This window comes from Rhineura floridana, chromosome 6 (assembly GCF_030035675.1).
Source record: "Rhineura floridana isolate rRhiFlo1 chromosome 6, rRhiFlo1.hap2, whole genome shotgun sequence".
NCBI lineage: Eukaryota > Metazoa > Chordata > Lepidosauria > Squamata > Rhineuridae > Rhineura > Rhineura floridana.
In genome coordinates, this window is record NC_084485.1 from 12559282 (window position 1) to 12579692 (window position 20411).

General features: G+C 42.8%; 1 protein-coding gene across 5 annotated transcripts in view; it reads left to right on the forward strand.

Annotated features, from left to right (window-relative positions):
• NKAIN4 (sodium/potassium transporting ATPase interacting 4) overlaps window positions 1-20411 on the forward strand; it is a 153539-nt gene that overhangs the window by 63713 nt on the left and 69415 nt on the right. For 4 of the 5 annotated variants that reach the window (XR_009763194.1, XM_061630257.1, XM_061630255.1 and 1 more), the window contains exons 2-3: window positions 15853-15990; window positions 20073-20153. Coding sequence is in view for 4 of the 5 variants with exons in the window: in XM_061630257.1 (XP_061486241.1) it covers window positions 15853-15990; window positions 20073-20153 (219 nt within the window). In the remaining variant the exon portion in view is untranslated. Of the gene's footprint in view, window positions 1-10846; window positions 10991-15852; window positions 15991-20072; window positions 20154-20411 lie in introns of those variants that run through there. The other variant, XM_061630256.1, reaches the window with a different exon arrangement.

Here is a 20411-nt window from a genome sequence, read left to right on the forward strand (position 1 = left end):
CATATCTCCCTCCCTGTTCGCCAGTCAGGCAGGCCCTTGCCCCTACCTCTCACCTCCCACCACTCCTGGGCCTCCACCCCAAGAACCCCCCCCTACTTCTCACCGCCCTACCTTAAAACAACCCCCCCAAAAGAGAAAGGGAAAAACAAACAAACAAACAAACAAAAAGGAGGAATTCTGTGGCAGAGTCCTAGGCAGCTTGTTCTTGTCACTGAAAGGACTCCAGGCCACCAGGGAAAGAGCTCAAGGAGTGAGTTTCCAGGCAAGGTGCCACTAGAGAGTAATTTTCTGTGGCAGTTACCACAGGGAAAGGTACAGGAGTGGTGTGAAGCCAGGCCTTGTGGGAGCAAGCCTTCCTTTCTGAGTAGTGGGGACGGCCAGCAGCAGGCCACAACTGGAAGACCCTATGAGACTGGGTTCCAGGAAGCAGAAAGAAGCTCTGTCAGCAAGGGTTTGGAATTTGGAGGAGGTCCTCAGGTTAGGCACAACCTGATCCCTATTCCCTTATCCCCATGTAAGAAAAAATGAAGCACAGCCATCATTCTGCTTGATCTCAGGGCAAGGGAGACCCGCAGGCGAAAATTCTCACATGTAGTCCGTGTATGCAGTGATTCTTGCATATGGCCCACAGCTTTGTACAAACGTGTGGGTCCTTGTAGGGGGCAGCAGCAGGGCCCTCAATATCACACCTGCACTTGGCCCCATAAACCCTCTGGGTGAGCCTGCAAAGCTGACCAGGGGAAGGGGGGCAATGGCACCCTTCACCCACGGCACTAAGAACATAAGAACATAAGAAGAGCCTGCTGGATCAGGCCAGTGGCCCATCTAGTCCAGCATCCTGTTCTCACAGTGGCCAACCAGGTGCCTGGGGGAAGCCCGCAAGCAGGACCCGAGTGCAAGAATTTATTTATTTATTTATCCTAGGGCTGGCCCCAGGGCCGCATTATGACTTTCGTGGGCCCTAGACACTTTTGCCTTTGCGGGCCCCTTCCTCCATAATAATATCAGTATTAAAAAATTATTTTTGATATAACTTTAAATACATCAACATTTTTTTTCTGTTTTAGGCAAAAATTAATAGATTTTCGTGGGCCCTAAAAATTTCATTTTTTTCTGACGTGAGAAAAAAATTAAAAGATTTTCTTTGACCCTAAAAGTTCATTTCTTCTTCTTCTGATTTTAAAAGAAATTTTAAAAGAAAACATTTTTGTAGGCCCCTAAAGGTATCGTGGGCCCTAGGCACTGTGCCTACTGTGCCTAATGGATAAGTCGGCCCTGGCTGGCCCTGAGGGCAGTCATAGCAGTAAGTGCCGGTAGACCAATACCCTCTTCTGTCCTTAACCTGGATGACTTGTATAAAACGTCTGCATTTGATCAGAGGCAGGATGCCTCTGAATGCCAGTTACTGGGAATCACAAGTGGGGAGAGTGCTCATGTGCTCAGGTCCTGCTTGTGGGCTTCCCATGGGCATCTCTTTGTTCCACTGACCGAACAGGATACTGGATTAGATGGGTCTCGTGCCTGATCCAGCAGCGCTCTTCTTAGGTCCTTGTCTCTCACTACCATCCACTTTTTAAAGGAATCTCCAAAATAAACCTGATAAATAAATAATATCAGAGAGAAGTTCCAAGCCTGTTGCTAGTAAATAAGGACATATGCAGCGTGTACAATCTGATGCGCTGCTAACGTTTCATCTGCTAAACCCCTTAGCCCTCTGTGTGCCGGGATGCAACTTTACACCAGCATGTCCGCTCTTTCTCTGGCCCTTGGCAAGATCAGATTGTAGCATCTCTATGCTCCTTCTGGCAGCTGAGATGGAAGGAAACAAGTCCATGGGCAGGTGAAGGATTAAAACTAGAGTGACAGTTGCTGAAGAATGGGGCAAGGTGAGTAAAGGCAAAGCAAAGCAAGACAAACAAAACCAAGGAGCAGGTACTTGTACAGAGACAGAAGGGAAGAGACCGGCTGAGTCTGGCGGGTATTAAGCAGCAGTCAAGTGAACCTAAGCAGAGCCCCACTGGGATCAGACCAACAGGCCATCTAGTCCAGGATCCTTCTTCCTGCAGTGGCCAATCAGACACCTCCAAGACCTCACAGGCAGGGCTGGGAAGACAGGAGCCCTCCTGTGTTATCACTTCCTAGCAGCAGCAGCAGCAGCAGCAGCAGCAGCAGCAGGAGGTATTCACTACGGCACGCTGCCTTGAAACTTGGATGTTGCCTTCTTTTATTTATTTTATTTGTTATTACATTTATATCCCACCTTTCCTCTAACATAGTCCTCCCCCTCCCGATTATATCCTCACAACAACCCTGTGAGGTAGGTTAGGCTGAGAGACAGTGACTGGCCCAAGGTCACCCAGTGAGCTTCATGGCTGAGCAGGGATTTGAACCCTGGTCTCCCCCGTCCCAGTCTGACACTCTGAACCGCTACACCACACTTGTAGCCAAGAGGCTTCTCTTGGGAACATACAAAAATATGCCCATCACTTCATGAATGCTTTACAAGTAGAGCTGCAGTGTTCAATTAATTTTCATCGATCAATTAAAAAGTTGCTGCCAATAAATCAGACAGCAGATTTATTTTTTTAAAAGAGCATTATTTATCCTTAACAGAATAAAAATGCAATTTAAAAACTGCAGATGGCAAGCACCATTTGAAGAGACATTTCACCCCCCTTCTTTCACATGGGGAGGGGAATGAATGCCTACAATGATGACTGTGATAAAGCATGTACCTCAGCTAGAAAGACAGACTCTCGTCTCAGAAGTATTGTTTCATCGTATGCAAATTTATGCACATTTAATTGACAGATTAATTAAGTAAAACTCAGCGAAATAATTGATTGAAAAAGTTAATCAGGTTTTAGCCTTGTTTGATAGTAGTAGTTCTTTTACAGGGACATATGCTCCGTTGTTTCCTATGAGTCAGATTATGATTTACAGTCATGACAGGGGAAAATCCCCATCCATGTGAATGGAGAATTTTCTTTACTCTTTCATTTACTTGCTGACAGCCATTGGTCATCACAAAGCATTTTCCTTCGTAAAAGAGGAGCATCAGCCAACTCTTAAACACACGAGGGACTTTTCTTGTATTTTTATTCTACCTTTCCTCCTAGGAATTCAGGGCATAAGTCACTCTTTTAATCCCCACAACAACCCTGTGAGGGAGGTTAGGATGAAAGATAGTGACTGAGCCAAGGTTCCTGGGCAGGGATTTGAATTCAAATCCAACTCTGTTGGTCTGAATCAGGGCTGAGGAACCTGTGGCTCTCCAGAAGGTGTTGAACTGCAGCAGTGATGTGCCAAAATGTCTCCTGCCTCCCCGCCCCACCTCCAAACCATTCACCATCGATTAATGAGAAAAGATACCGTGTTTGAAAATTATTAAAGGGGAGAGAAAATTTTGGTGAAAGTCTCATGGGTGAAGTGCAGGTTTCTGCTGTATGCTTTCGATGCTGGCAAGGGATTTTGTGAATAGCCTTTCTTTCATTCTACAAATCATCTCACCAGGTATTCTCCATTCTGCAGCCTTCCCAGGTGCCTGCGTTTCATTCAAAGCCCAGTTTCATTCAAAGCCTTTTCCAGATTAGGAAGTGCTGGCAGCTGGGGAGGCTGCAAGGTGCTGGAGGGGTGTTTTCTGGAAAGAAAGCAAAAACCCACACCACCCTTAGCTACCTTGCAATGATAAGGGAAACTCAAAACCCAGCACCCACCAAAATTCTAAAGTGCCCTGCTGAGAATGATGTAGAAAAAACAGAAACCTCTTTCACAGGGGAAGAAAACTTTTGAGAAACTGGAGGGCAGATTTTGGCATAGTACTAGACTACACCTCCCATCATCCCTGGCCATTAACCATGGTGACTGCGGCTGATGGGAGCTGGAGGCCATCAACATCTGGAGAGCTACATGTTTCCCAGCCCTGGCCTAAGTCCATTTTGCTATGCTTTATTTGTTTATTTCCAGGATTTGTTACCTGCCCTCCACCTTAAAAATACAATATTAAAATCAGTTAAAACAATGTTCAGTCAGAAGAAGGAGGTGGTTTTAGAAATAGATATGTCAGGTGTCAAAGGTCAGGGTAAAGAAGTGTGTCTTCAGCATGTTGTTGTTATGTGCCTTCAAGTCGATTACGACTTATGGCGACCCTATGAATCAGTGACTCTTCATCATGAATCAGGGGTCTTCAGCATAGAACATAAGATATACAATGAAGGTGTCAGATGCATTTCTGTGGCAAGGAAATTCTTCAACTTAGAGGCTGCCCCAGAGAATGCCCTCTCCTAGACCACCCACTTCCAAATTTCTGAGGGTAATGGAGCTACCAAGAGGGCCTCCTCTGCTGATTTTAACACCTGTGAGGGTCTATAGGGAAGGGTTTTTTTTCATAAGAAGACCTTCCTCTTTCAACAAGCCTTTTCACTAGAGACCTTATTTCAGTTTGCATCTGCACTGGAATTACTTTTTTAAGATGTTCTTGAAGCTTTTTTCAAAAAGATATTTTCAAAGATGTTTTGTTTTAATATGTTTTTAAAGATGCTTTGTTTTAATATGTTTTATAGTCTTTGGTTTTTAAGATGTTTTAGAGTGTTTTTAGTGTTTTCTAGCAGGCAGGGTGGGATATATATATTAGGGTTGCCAGGTTCAGGGCCTGAGACTGATCCTGTATCTTTAAGAGAAGAGAAAGTCAGCCAAGTGCAGGTGTTCTTGCAACCCTGTAATGGGAAAAACCACAAGGTGGAATTCTCCGTTCCTCCTGCATAACTTTTAAAGAGGCCAAAGACCCATCTAGTCCAGATTCCTGTTCTGCCTACAGGAGGCTCACAAGCAATACCTGGGTGCAACAACACTCTTCCCACTTGTGATTCTTAGCAATCGGTACTCAGAAGCATGCTAGCTCTGATCCTGGAGGACAAATATATCCAGATGACCATTAGCGATTGATAGCCTATTTCTAGCAACTGGCATTCGGAGGCATACTGCCTCTGATCATAGAGGAAGAATATAGCCATTGTGGCTAATGGCCATTGATAGCCTTTATCCTGCATGAACTTGGACGATATTTATACAAGCATTTGATACCTGAAGGCGACTGTTCCTGGCAATCTGAAGATCACTGATGAAATAATGTTTTTAACTGTAACTGTGTTTTGTTGTTGTTATGTGCCTCCAAGTTGACTACGACTTATGGCGGCCCTATGAATCAGTGACCTCCAAGAGCATCTGTCATGAACCACCCTGCTCAGATCTTGTAACTTCAGGTCCGTGGCTTCCTTTATGGAATCAATCCATCTCTTGTTTGGCCTTCCTCTTTTTCTACTTCTGTTTTTCCCAGCATTATTATCTTTTCTAATGAATCATGTCTTCTCATTATGTGTCCAAAGTATGATAACCTCAGTTTCATCATTTTAGCTTCTAGTGACAGTTCTGGTTTAATTTGTTCTAACACCCAATTATTGGTCTTTTTTGCAGTCCATGGTATGCGCAAAGCTCTTCTCCAACACCACATTTATTTTATTTTATTTTATTTTATTTTTTACAATAATTTTTATTCAAATTTCCATAAAACAAACAAAACAAAATCATAAAACATTCAAAGACAAAAAACAAAACAAAAATGATTAAACAAAAAAATAAAATGTTGACTTCCCATTTGTCGCAGATCAGTTATAGGTCTACAATATATAACAATCCTGTCTCTTAAATTATATTATAAAATCACTTTCCTCCAGTAGTTATCTTAATTAATCATCAAATCTCATAGCCATTACTTTATTCTTTCCACAAAAAGTCAAAGAGAGGTTTCAATTCTTTAAGAAATATATCTGTCAATTTTTCTCCAAATAAACATGTCGATTAATCCATCTCGTTAATAATAATAATAATCTTATTGTCATAACCATAGTCCAAATAAACATATCGATTAATCCATCTCATCAAATCTGTTAAGTCCAATAATTTCAATAGCCATTATTCCATTATCCATATTAATTCCATCTTCCATCTTCAGTAGTCCTGTTAAGTCCAGTAATTTCAGTGTCCAATCTTCCATTATCAGTATTCCATAATAATCTTGCTGTGATAGCCATAGTCATATAATAAGAGTCTGATGGGAATTTCCTCTATCCCAAATATTTTCTTGCCATCAATTCTGAATAAGTTGCTGAAATATTGTTGTAAAGTCATATCTCTGTTCTTCTTTTTTACAAAATTCACTGGCTCATCTCTTGAGAGTTTTTCCATTGTCACATGGCTGCAGTTAATTCCATAGATTTTCTCTATATCAAGCTCCATCACGTCATTCCAGTCCAGAAAATTATCCAAGCCATTGATAACTTTATCTCTAATATCTTCATTAATTTCTTCAGAGATAACGTTAAATTCCAAACAGTAGATTTTATTTCTAATATCCATAAACTCCAGATCTTTTTCCAATTCCACATTTGTTCCAATCTCCAGGGCTTGTATCTTCCCTTTATTTTTTCTTTTCTCATCTCTGATCTCATTCTCCTCTCTCACAGGATCCCCTATTTCTTTAAGCTCCTGCGTCATTTTGCTCAGTTCAGTTTTCAGCTCCTTACTGCCCTGTCGCAGGGTTTGTTTCGTTATCTCAATCTCATCCATTATTTTCTGAAACATAATTACTTCCAGATTCTCAGCCACTTTCTTGATTGCCATTTTTAAAACCACGAAAACAAAACAAAACAAAAATAAAGAACCACTTCTTATTTCAGCAACAATTGGGTTAATATTCCAGGCTTGATGACATCACAGTATAAACAGAGCAGCCTGCCTTATCTCTCTATGTTCAAGAATACAAAACAAATTTAGTTCCTAGCATCAAAACAGTTAGTGGCGTCGTGAAGAAGCAGATTCGTCAAAATAAAATAGACCAAAAAGAGAATAGTCCCAGACAATATAATGTTCCAAAGTTCATATTTTTTATTTTTTTCTCCTCGGAATAGAAATCCCTCTTCTGTTTATATCTTTAGAATGCACTTCCAGGACAGCTTTTTGCAATAGAAACAGAGATAAGCTGTTAATTTCGTGAATAACAGAGAAGAGTTATAGCTCACCCAGAAGTTCTTTAAAGCTGATTCATTTGACAAATCTCTTTTTGCTGCAACAATTTAAACCAAGTAAAAAAAAGAAAGAAGGGTGCTTGCCTGTTAGTCCGTTTTCTCTTTGAAGAAAAGATAAACGTATCGCATTAATCAGATAGAGCTTGTTCGGAAGTCCGTCCGGCATTGCTGGCTGGACCTTTTCTCATAAATTAATGAAATGCAGTCCTCCCAACAAAAACAGGCTTTTGAGGTTGATCTCTACGTTTCTCCCTGCCCGGGAGAAATTTCATCAGTCAAAAAAAAAAATGTTCTGACTGATTTATATCTGAATAAGCTTCTTGTGAGGCGGGAGCCCGTCTCAAAAGCAGGCACAAGCGAAGTCACCCTTCCCGGAAGTCCGGAAGCAACATTTCAAACGAGTTGATTTTTCACTTATCAGCTTTTTTCACTGTCCAACTTTCACATCCATACATAGAGATCAGAAATACCATGGTCTGAATGATCCTGACTTTAGTATTCAGTGATGCATCTTTACATTTATGACCTTTTCTAGTTCTCTCACAGCTGCCCTCCCCAGTCCTAGCCTTCTTCTGATTTCTTTACTATTGTCTCCATTTTGGTTAATGATTGTGCCAAGGTATTGATAATCCTTGACAAGTTCAATGTCCTCATTGTCAACTGTAAAGTTGCATAAAACGTCTGTTGTCATTACTTTAGTCTTTTTGACATTCAGCTGTAGTCCTGCTTTTGTGCTTTCCTCTTTAACTTTCATCAGCATTCGTTTCAAATCATTACTGGTTTCTGCTAGTAGTATGATATCGTCCGCATATCTTCAATTATTGATATTTCTCCCTCCAATTTTCACACCTCCTTCATCTTGGTCCAATCCTGCTTTCCGTATGATATGTTCTGTTTACAGATTAAATAAACAGGGTGATAAAATACACCCCTGTCTCACACCCTTTCCGATGGGGAACCAGTCGGTTTCTCCATATTCTGTCCTTACAGTAGCCTCTTGTCCAGAGTATAGGTTGCGCATCAGGACAATCAGATGCTGTGGCACCCCCGTTTCTTTTAAAGCATTCCATAGTTTTTCATGATCTACACAGTCAAAGGCTTTGCTGTAATCTATAAAGCACAGGGTGATTTTCTTCTGAAATTCCTTGGTCCGTTCCATTATCCAACGTATGTTTGCGATATGATCTCTGGTACCTCTTCCCTTTCTAAATCCAGCTTGGACGTCTGGCATTTCTCGCTCCATATATGGCAAGAACCTTTGTTGTAGAATCTTGAGTATTACTTTACTTGCATGGGATATTAAGGCAATAGTTCAATAATTACTGCATTCCCTGGGATCCCCTTTCTTTGGAATTGGGATGTATATGGAATGCTTCCAGTCTGTGGGCCATTGTTTAGTTTTCCATATTTCTTGACAGATTTTAGTCAAAATTCCGTCTCAGTAGCTTGTAGCAACTCTATTGGTTTGTCATCTATTCCTGGTGATTTGTTTCTTCCGAGTATTTTAAGAGCAGCTTCACCTCACATTCTAAAATTTCTGGTTCTTCATCATATGGTTCCTCCGTGAATGAATCTGCCATCCTGGCATCTCTTTTATAGACTTCTTCATTGTATTGCTTCCATCTTCCTTTTATTTCATCTTGGTCAGTCCCTACTCTTGGTTTAAATTTCCCTTTCATTTCTCTAATCTTTTGGAACAGGGCTCTTGTTCTACCCTTTTTGTTGTCCTCTTCTATTTCTATACAGTAACTATTATAATAGTTCTCTTTGTCCCTATGTACTAGTCCCTGTATTATTGCTTTTAGGGTTCTGACTGTGTTTCTATCGCCCTTTGCTTTTGCTTTCCTTTTCTCTTTAACCATTTGAAGAGTTTCTTCAGTTAACCATTGGGGTCTTTCTCTCTTTTTAACTAGAGGTATTGTCTTTTTGCATTCTTCTCTGATAACGTCTCTGACTTCATTCCATAGTTCTTCTGGTTCTCTGTCAACTAAGTTTAAAGCCTCAAACCTGTTCCTTATTTGATCTTTATATGCTTCTGGGATGTTATTTAAATTGCATTTTGGCATTATGATTGCTTTGTTGGTCTTCTTTAGCTTTACTCTGATTTTCGATGTGACCAGTTCATGATCTGTACCACAGTCTGCTCCTGGTCTTGTTTTTGCAGAAAGTATGGAACTTCTCCATCTTCTGCTCCCAATTATATAATCAATTTGATTCCCATATTGGCCATTTGGTGATGTCCACATGTACAGTCATCTTTTTGGTTGATCAAAAAGGTGTTTGCAAGAAACAAATTATTGGCTTCACAGAATTCAGTAAGTCTTTCTCCTGCTTCGTTTCTGTCTCGTAGGCCCCATTTCCTCACAATTCCTATTTTTTCTCTGTTCCCTCCTTTTGCATTCCAGTCCCCCATGATTATCAGCACATCTTGTTTTGGTGTGTGATCAATTTCTTCCTGTAGTTCTGTGTAAAATCTCTCCAATTCCTCTTCTTCTGAGTTTGCCGTTGAAACATAGACTTGGATGATGGTTATGTTGATAGCTTTCCCATTTAATCTCATTGATATCACTCGCTCAGACCTTGCGTTGTAGCTCCTAATTGCTCTTGCTACATCACTTCTCACTATTAAAACAACCCCATTTCTTCTTAATTGCTCATTTCCTGCATAAAATATTTTGTAGTTGCCTGATTGGAAATGTCCCATTCCCATCCATTTTAGTTCACTCACGCCAAGTATTGTAATGCTGATGCGTTCCATTGCTTGCTTGACAATTTCTAACTTTCCCTGGTTCATGCTTCTTACATTCCATGTTCCTATTGTGTGCGTCGTACAACTCTGGACTCCTTTCGCATCTGCGCGCATCAGCCTCTGGGCTTCCTTTCGGCTTTGACCCAGCTGTGTCATTAGTCACAGTGCTACTCATACTTGTCCTTTGTTCTTCCCCAGTAGCTCAGTGAGTGCCTTCTGACCTGAGGGTCTCATCTTTCAGCACTATCTCATGTTTCATATTGGATACTCAGTTCATAGGGTTTTAATGGTAAGAGATATTCAGAGGCGGTTTACCATTGCCTTCCTCTGAGTTTGGATGCACCTTAGTCTGGTGTTTCAGCTTTGACCATTCCGCCGTGGGTGCCCCTGCTAGGAGTCTAGCCTCTTGGTCGAGACTCCTGTCGGCTTTGCTCTCAGCTTCTTCAACACACTCAAACCCCTTCACCACGTTAAGGTGTGCATCCGAAGAGGAGGGTAACTGTGTTTTAGCATGTTTTAAACTCATTTTAGAATGTTTTCTTTTTCTTGTTAAATTGTTTTGTTGACACATTTGCCACTGAGGGCTCCTTCAGGAGGAAGGGCGGGATATAAATAAATAAATAAAATTAAAGTCATCCAAGTTGATGGCCATAGCGACATCTTGAGGGGGTGAATTCCATAGTTTAACTAGTGCTATGTGAAGCAGTACTTCCTTTTGTCTGTCCTGAATCTAAATATAGTGGCTGCTTTGGTTCCTGCTACCCTTTTGCTCCAGTGATTGTAAGCAGGCAGCAAAGTCAAACTCCATCTTGCAAAATAAAACCCTGAAGGTGTGGGGGTTATCTCTCTGCAGCATATAACACCGGAGGATTTTCTTGCTTAATAGGTAAACTAATATACGGAGGTGCCAGCACTTTATCTACATTTCTAGGCTTAACGTAACAAACAAAGCCAATTAAATGCCTGATTGGATAAACTGATTGCGGTCATGTGTCCTCCAGCCAGCCAACCAGGACCCAGGGCTCCTAAATGCTGCTACTGTTTGTGCTTTGATCCTTCTAATGAAAGATTAAGGGCTTAACATATTGCCACTGGCTCTGATGATGCAGAGAAAATTGATTTTGAAATGAATAATAGCTTTCCAGCTCCACTTTCCCAGGTAAGGAACTTGTTCATTCAGTAGCTTGCGTGCTTCTTGTGAGATTGCTGATGGTCCCTGTCTGGCTGTTTAATTAAAGTTGATCCCTTGGAGTTGAAGAATAAAGCTTTCAAAGCCAACAAAGAAAGAAGAGAGAGAGGATGATTGTTAGCTACATCCAATGTATTATTATTGTTGTTGTTGTTGTTAGTAGTAGTAGTAGTTATTTACTGCCCCTCACCCAAAGATCCCAGGTAGGGTTACAACAATTTTAAAACACATAATTAAAACAATTAAAAACAACCTCACAGGAAAATAGGGTGGGTCCTAAAAATATACATCTCGGGTGTCAAAGGCCAGGGTAAAGAGGTGTGTTTTCATCATTCACCAAAAGTTGTACAATGAAGTTGCCAGGAGCACTTAAGCGGGAAAGGAGTTCCATCCCCGAACCTCCAAGTGTGGTTGAACTACCAAAAGGGCCCCCTTTGCTGATCTCAATGCTCGAGAGGGTCTGTAGGGAAGGAGGCAGTCTTTCAGATATTTGGGACCTAGAATCATAGAATAGTAGAGTTGGACCATCAAGGCCATCAAGTCCAACCCCCTAAGTCATTCAGTCATTAAAGTCATTCAGGCCTTTAAGCACTAACGTGCAGCAGTTTTAAAACTGAAGTTATGAGTTCTAAAGGGAACCCCAGCTAGTAATCTGGCTGCTGCATTTTGGACCAAGAGACAAGAGAAGAGACAGTGGGCATGATCTCTGGGGAAGTTCTCCTGCACAAGCCTGTTAAAATGAATGGGAGCAGCGCAATAGCAGAGCTGCATGGTTATGGACAGTGGAGTCTGGTCTGTGAGGCTGATGAAGTGCACTCTAGTCCATGAAGGTTTATTCTAGAATAAAGTTGGTGAGTCTTAAAACGTGCCATGAGAATCGTTGTTGCCTTTCCCTGTTGTACCAGCGGAAGCTTTGATGCAGCAGCACATGTGCACAAATCCATAACAGCACAAGGAGAGCCCCTCTGGATGTGGCACAAAGGCCCATCTAGTCCAGCATCCTGTTCTCACATGGCCAACCAGTTGCCCAGCATAGTAGCCATGCACAGTAGCTCACCTCAGGCCACACCAGTGGAGGCTGGCCTGTTAGGGCAAGTGGAGCAACACCCCACCAATCACAGTCTGCCCTCAGCCAACCCACACCTGCCTGCCTTCTTACTTACAATCAGTCAGGGGTTCTGCTTGTCATTGATGCTGGCTCCACCTGTTGGTCTCCTGCCTTCCACCTAACCAGGAAGGGCATCAGCCACGACTGGTTATGGGTTATTGCCTTGTGTGATGCTGATTCCTTCTGTTTTTAAAATCCAGTGCTCTGCTGTGTTGCCTGCAGCCTACTTCACCCCCCCCCGCTAAGAGAAAAGGGAGCTAGGAGAAAGTCAAGGCCCCCCCTCAAAACTGGTGTTTTATTGCAGGCATATTCTGCAACATGCTCTTGTCACAACAATAGTGTGTTAGTAGTGGATTTATTCTGCTCTATTAGTTGTTTGGTGATGCTTCCCCAATGCTACCACATTATTGTGCTGTCCACAGGGGCTATGGCGCAACAAAAGTGGAACGAAAATAAACCAGAACATTTGTTGTATAAAAAGTTATGGGATTTCAGCAGGAAGTTATGGGATACACTGGAAATGAAGTAGCGGAATAGCCCCAAAACTTTGGTAGGCACAAACAGTATCGAAAGCGGGATCACGTCTGACCACCCCACTAGCATCATGAGTACATTGCATCGTAAATGTGTAGTAAAAAGGATATCTGGGCTACATTCACAGCATCCATTTATTCCACTATCATTCCACTTTAAACAGTCATGGCTTCCCCCAAAGAATCCTAGGAAGTGTAGCTTCTGAAGGGTGCTGAGAGTTGTCAGGGGAATCCTAATCCCCTCCCCCAGCTACAATTCCCAGAGTTCTCTGAGACAAGGGACTGACTATTAAGTCACACCAGCAGTTGTAGCTTTGTGATGGAAATAGTGGTCTCCTAACAGCTCTCAGCACTATTCACAAACTACACTTCCCAGGATTCATTGAGGGAAGCCATGACTTTTTAAAGTGGAATAATAATGGAATAAGGGAGCCAGTGTGGTGTAGTGGTTAAGGTGTTGGACTACGACCTGAGAGACCAGGGTTCAAATCCCCACATAGCCATGAAGCTCACTGGGTGACCTTGGGCCAGTCGCTGCCTCTCAGCCTCATGAAAACCCTATTCATAGGGTCGCCATAAGTCGGAACAGACTTGAAGGCAGTACATTTACATTTTAATTGTGGAATAAATGGATGATGTGAATGTGGCCTTAGAGGGCCTCAAGAACAAAAAGGCAGCAAAGGAAACATGTCAGGAAGGGGCTAGAACCAAGAACCGACAACTCTGTGCCCAGCTGCCCCTCTGTGGAAAGTCACCAGCAGAGGAAGATCTCAGTAGCTTGCCAAGCGACAGCTCTGACCCTGAGGTATGGCTTGTTGAGGATGAGGCAGAGTGGACAGCCTGACCTTACCTGCCCTGTGTCCAGAGAATGTGTTGCCTCCTGAATTGCGTCCTAATCCCCCTCCTCTTGCAGGTGGCTCTGTAGAACGGTGGGAGGGCTTGCAGAAGGACCCCAAGAGCAAACTGGCCAAGGCATCTCTGCCTCTGTTGCCAAGGACATGCTGCTACCTGTGCAAGCGCCAACAAGTTGAGCCTCCTCGTAGGAGTTCCCAGTGGCTTGCCCAGTCTTGGTCCAAGAGACGGTTCCCGCACAAACAGTGTGCCTACCTCGATCCTATGTAAGGAGTCCTTGGGGCATGTCAGATTGTTGCAATAATGTCTCTGCTTGAGTAGCCATGCCTAGCGATGCCTCGTAGAGACCTAGAGACCCGTGAGAGCTGTAGTCTCATCTGTGTACTGTGCACACATTTTGCGTTAAAAACAACAGAGAAAAGGACATCAGTTATCCCAAGTCTGATTCCAAAGGGGTTAGCCAGACATTGCCAGGATGCTACCTCTGACAGATTACCCCCAAGGAAATGTAGCCCTTGACGGAAAAAGGTCCCCCAACCCAGTGTTAGAGCATCTCCCTGGGCAATAAAGGATTCCTCAGCACAAAAGCAGATCCACCTACCCAGACTGGCCATCTCTAAGAGGAAGTGCTATAAAGTCTTCCTGTTTAGGTTGGAACTTTGCCTGGGTGTTGATGGTCATTCCTGGCTTCCACTTGATGGCTCCTATGGCTGGGCCCTGCCAGAGTGTCTACTGTGCTCATTACCTCCAATTTGACACCCACAATTGGTCAAGACCAAGCACTTGACTTGCCACTTCTACTTTGTTCAGATCTGTTACTTCCTCTAAAGCATTTTCTTTCCCTGTAGCTCCACCCATTGCTACTGTCTTCCCCAGGTGCTGCAGATTCTCTTGTTGGTGGGCAGAGGTTTCCCTGGGTCCTAATCTCTGTCCTTTGTCCCTTGGTTTTGCCATTTCTCATTGCTTCTCATAAGAACATAAGAAGAGCCTGCTGGATCAGGCCAGTGGCCCATCTAGTCCAGCATCCTGTTCTCACAGTGGCCAACCAGGTGCCTGGGGGAAGCCCGCAAGCAGGACTCGAGTGCAAGAACACTCTCCCCTCCTGAGGCTTCTGGCAACTGGTTTTCAGAAGCATGCTGCCTCTGCCTAGGGTGGCAGAGCACAGCCATCACGGCTAGTAGCCATTGATAGCCCTGTCCTCCATGAATTTGTCTAATCTTCTTTTAAAGCCATCCAAGCTGGTGGCCATTACTGCATCTTGTGGGAGCAAATTCCATAGTTTAACTATGCGCTGAGTAAAGAAGTACTTCCTTTTGCCTGTCCTGTTCTCTTCACTCACAACCCTGCTGTTCCTTGCTTATCCTCTTGGGCCGTCTGGCACCACATTGCCCCCTGGAGCGGGGGGGGAGCCCCCCCTTTTTTGCAAAACACGCAACAAATCCACAAACAGCCCTCAAGTATCAGGTTCAAAATAATGCAGAATCAACTAGTGTACGGGCAAAGTGCTGCAAAGGAAATTGGGTGTGTGTTTTTATTGCCTTGCTTAATCTATTGTTGAACATAACAGTTTTGAGTTTGTTGGGTGCAAAATTTGCCTTGGAGTATGGTGAACCTTTAGAGGTTGTGGAGTAAATAAAAACTAGACAGAGGGCCTGCTTATTGAGCATTCGTCCTAATTTGCTTGCACAAAATTTGCACAGAGGTTATACAGTGCCACGGTTTATAAATCATTCATTCCAGTTTGTTTGCATGGAGGTCACATGACATTGGTCGATGTCGACGATATCCTACACTTCCCAGTACATTTTTCCATCTCTTTTCTTACCACAAACACTCCGTTTCTTTTTAGAAAGCGGATTTGGCTGCCTCCATGGGAGAGATGAGAGGAAAGGCTCATTCCATCAGCTCTGCTGGAAAACCAGCACCCCCTTACCCCAAAACTGTTTACATGCCAGCTGACCATTGCAAAATCTACTATTTAAGAACTGGTGCCCAGGTTTCCTTTTTTTCTCTTCCCTCCTTGTCCGTTTTTCCTTGTGTGTCATGTTTTTAAGATTGCAAGCCTGCAGGCAGGCTGTCTTATTCTAATGGATTGTATGTAAGCCACTCTGGGAGCCTTTTTGGCTGAAGAGCAAGGTACAAATGCTCTGAATAAACAAAGAAAAATATATATTCTCTTTAACTGTGCAACCTAAATTTGCTACATACAGTTTAATAATTTCCATATGATTATGACATTTTCCCCACAACAGGGAAAGGATTCCAGTCTTTGAAAAACAATGATTTTCATTACAAGCCTTGAACTTGCTATGCATCATCTCTTTCTCTTTCTTTTACAGCTGGCTGCCTTAGAGAGACAAGTGTTTGATTTCCTGGGATACCAGTGGGCTCCAATTCTTGCCAATTTCCTCCACATCATCATTGTCATCCTTGGCCTGTTTGGAACAATCCAGTATAGACCACGCTACATTGTGGTGGTAAGTGGCAAAGGGGTTGTTGTTTTTAAATGATCCTAAAAGATGCATTTAAGACTGGCTCTTAGGGGAAATTCTTGGGAGATGGACTAATGTGCTTTGAATGAATGGTGCTTAAAACCAGAGTTCAAATCCCATGTCACCAATTATCATTTAACTACTATGTGAGCCATGTACACACAACATTTTATTCTGTGACCTCTTTCCCTCCTAGCAGTAAAAATCTAATTGCAAATTAAATGAAAATTTCCTATCTTATAAGAAATCTCCAGATCTGGCACTTAAGGCCTTTGATATGCTGTGAATATGGTGGGGTGGCTTTAAAGTGCACAGCAAAAACTTCACAAGTGACCCTGTCTCCATTTCCCATTGCCAAAGAGGCAAGCCACTTTTAACCAAAGCAGTGTCTTGTTTCTTCAGGGAAGACAAGTCGGTAATGTTAGTAGTGCACATAATTCTCTACATGGATGCGTAACTTATTTGATTCTTGGTCTGTAACTGTGTGTGTGTATGAGCACGCATATATATCTGTGTATAGTGTGTATGGGTAGCATCCAATTGTATTTTACTCAGAGTAGACCCATTCAAATTAATAAGCATGGCTACTAAATGTGACACACACTCTTACTTTTCTCTGTATAGTGGGTATGCTTGTAACAAAACCTTGGCTGACAGCAGGACAATCCAGATTATGAACAAATATGCCCTTTCATTTGCTGCTTCCAAGAGAGTGTGCATAATTTATTTTAATCGGACTGTTTCACTTTATTACCCAACCTTTTGGATACAAATTAAATTACCATGTTGTTAACAGTACATGCGGCCATTACTCTAATTGCCAGTTTAAAGCGCCATGACCTGTGTAAATGTCTTCTATTAAGTGAACCAGTCATGCTTCACCAACATTGGTCTTCTCATCCAGCAGTGGAACACTGGCTGGCTAGAGCCTTGGTGGCGTAGCGGAACTCCAAATAGCAGCGAGGCTAAATGTTCCTGACTCGGTGGATCAGAGAGGTCAGGATGCAACCGGAAAGTTCTCCTTCCACACCAGAATGAACAGAACCTTCCCCAAATATCTGCAGTGCTCTTGCACAACTCTGATTCATTTTGGTGGAGCTGGAGACCTCCCTGCAGGATTGTGCCCATGGTATTGACTGTCTCTGAAGCCACAACTGCTCCTAAAGACAGTGAATACCAGAAATCCACTCTATATCATGGAGGCTTCTGTGTCTGACAGATGATTAATTTAAAAGCTCCCCCTCTCCTCCATCCCTCTTGCATCCAAGCCTGGTGTTATCACTGCCAGTTATTGAAGAGGGAGAATCCTCATTGACTGGCCCTGTTGGTTAAGTAATAAACTTCAGTCAGCTGTCAATGATATAGGCAAGTGCAGACTGCTAGTCAATCCTTTCCTGCAAGCATGGAACATAGGCCAATAAACATGTTGGTTGAATCATCCTCTGGGCTGAAGCTGAAGGACAGGCTGTGATGGTTAACCATCAGCATAGAGGGAGGAGGTGGAAAGAAATTCATTAAAAAGGAGGGATGGGGAACCTTTTTTGGTTGATGGGCCTGATCTTTTTCTCCCCACCTCGGCCAGAGCCAAATTAGATAGGTGGGCAGCGCTGCCTACCTGTCAAGTCACCTGACGTCGTTATGATGTAGGTAATGCTGTGCTTTGAAGCTCTGATTGTCAGGACTTCAAAGTACAGTGTGGGCTGTTTGGAAGCCCTTTTGCAAGCAGCCCTGCACTGCTCTTTAAACCTCTGCAAAAAGGGCTTTCAAACAGCTCCGCACTGCTGTTTGAACCTCTGGTTTTCAGAGGTCCAAAGGAGCAGTGCTGGGAGGCAGAAGTGGTTTCCGTTCAAGCTGATGGGAAGTGCAAAGGAACAATCTCACTTTAAGCTGCCAGTTGTTCCTTTGAAACCCTGTCCTTACCAGCCCCACACTTGATTTCAGGTATGACATCAGACGTAGGGTGAGTAGGAATGGCTTGCCTATATCAGCATTGCAAGACAAATGGGGAGTTCTGGCAGGCCAAGTTTAGTCTGCAGGCTGGAGGTTCCCCACCCATGTTATAAGGCAGGAGAGCGTTCGCAGCTGTGGAGGTAGCAAGGAAAATGTGGTGGACAGGAGGATTAGGAGCAGAGTTGGCACTTAACGCATGACCAACAAAGAGGAAATGCATCACCCCCCCAAAAGAAGACACAGAGTTGCATAAAATTTGCATATGCTAACACATATGTGTAGATGCAAATTTATTACAGCAAAGCCTTTGACTGTGTAGATCATGAAAAACTATGGAATGCTTTAAAAGAAATGGGGGTGCCACAACATCTGATTGTCCTGATGCGCAACCTGTACTCTGGACAAGAGGCTACTGTAAGGACAGAATATGGAGAAACCGATTGGTTCCCCATCGGAAAGGGTGTGAGACAGGGGTGTATTTTATCATCCTATTTGTTTAATCTATAAGCAGAACATATCATATGAAAAGTGGGATTGGACCAAGATGAAGGTGTGAAAATTGGAGGGAGAAATATCGATATTTTAAGATATGCAGACGATACCATACTTTTAGCAGAAACCAGTAATGATTTGAAATGAATGCTGATGAAAGTGAAAGAGGAAAGCACAAAAGCAGGACTACAGCTGAACGTCAAAAAGACTAAAGTAATGACAACAGAAGATTTATGTAACTTTAAAGTTGACAATGAGGACATTGAACTTGTCAAGGATTATCAATACCTTGGCACAGTCATTAACCAAAATGGAGACAATAGTCAAGAAATCAGAAGACAGCTAGGACTGGGGAGGGCTGCTATGGGAGAACTAGAAAAGGTCTTCAAATGGAAAGATGTATCACTGAACACTAAAGTCAGGATCATTCAGACCATGGTATTCCTGATCTCTATGTATGGATGTGAAAGTTGGACAGTGAAAAAAGCAGATAAGAGAAAAACCCACTCCTTTGAAATGTTGGAGGAGAGCTTTGCGCATAACATGGACTGCGAAAAAGAGAAATAATTTGGTGTTAGAGCAAATTAAACCAGAATTGTCACTAGAAGCTAAAATGATGAAAATGAGGTTATCATACTTTGGACACATCATGAGAAGACATTTCACTAGAAAAGACAATAATGCTTGGAAAAAGAGAAGGGAGTAGAAAAAGAGGAAGGCCAAACAAGATATGGATTGACTCCATAAAGGAAGCCACAGACCTGACCTTACAAGATCTGAACAGGGTGGTTCATGACAGATGCTCTTGGAGGTCACTGATTCATAGGGTCGCCATAAGTCATAATCGACTTGAAGGCACATAACAACAACTATAATTTAAATAGAACTGCATCACATCTCACTACTGTGTCCAGGTGGCCTGTGTGATTGCGTAGTATGCCATTATCATTATCATTTATTTTATTATTATTATCATTAATTTATTAATCGACTTCTGCACAATTGTCTCAACGTACAATAAAAAGAGCAAAATACAATTAAAAACACAAAAAAATAGCAGATACATTTAAAACAAAACAAAAAGAATACCAAGCAGACAGTCATGACTGAGTGTCCATCAGAACAAAAGTAGTTTTTGGAAAGTGCAGAGAGTGGACCTCTGTCGTATTTCCAGTTGCAAACTGTAGACGTGCAGTCTCAATCCCCCTCCTGCTATCCCTTCAACTGCTGAGAGTTGTTAGGAGATCCTTATTCCTCCCAGGGTGGTTTAATCGTCAATCCCTCTTCCCAGGGAACTCTGGGAATTGTAGCTCTGTGAGGGGAAATAGGGGTCTCCGAACAACTCTTAACACCCTTAAGAAACTACACTTCCCAGGATTCTTTGGGGGAAGCCACGACTATTTAAGGTGGTATAATGCTGCTTTAAATGTATACTGCAGATGAGCCCTTTGTCTTTAGTTAAAATCTACCAGGCTACCAGAAGGACAGAAATCTGACGTTGATGTTGTTCAGCTCATGGAACTGAATGATCTGCGTGTGCAATAACAGCCTCAGTGAGTTTATACTCATTCGCTCCGCTCTTCTGCAACTTTACTTCCCTCATCTCCTTTCTCCCCCTTTCTCAGTATGCCATCTGGACAGCCATCTGGGTCACCTGGAACATCTTCATCATCTGCTTCTATTTGGAGGTTGGCGGCCTTTCGAAGGTGAGTGAGGGTGAAGTCTGAACGCAGCCAGGAGCCATCAAAGAGAAGGATTGGATGGTGCCAACAATGGTGGAGGTGGTGGTAAGAACAAAAGGTGCTGGGCAGAGGTGTCGGAGGATGCACACAAAGGGAACCTGAGTGCATACATCAAAGTGTGGGCAAGAGGGCCTAATAGGACAAAATGTTGCCTGCTCACATTGAGAGTAAGGATAGAAAGAGAAGGGGATTAAATTACTCTTTCGTAAACTGAATCCAATC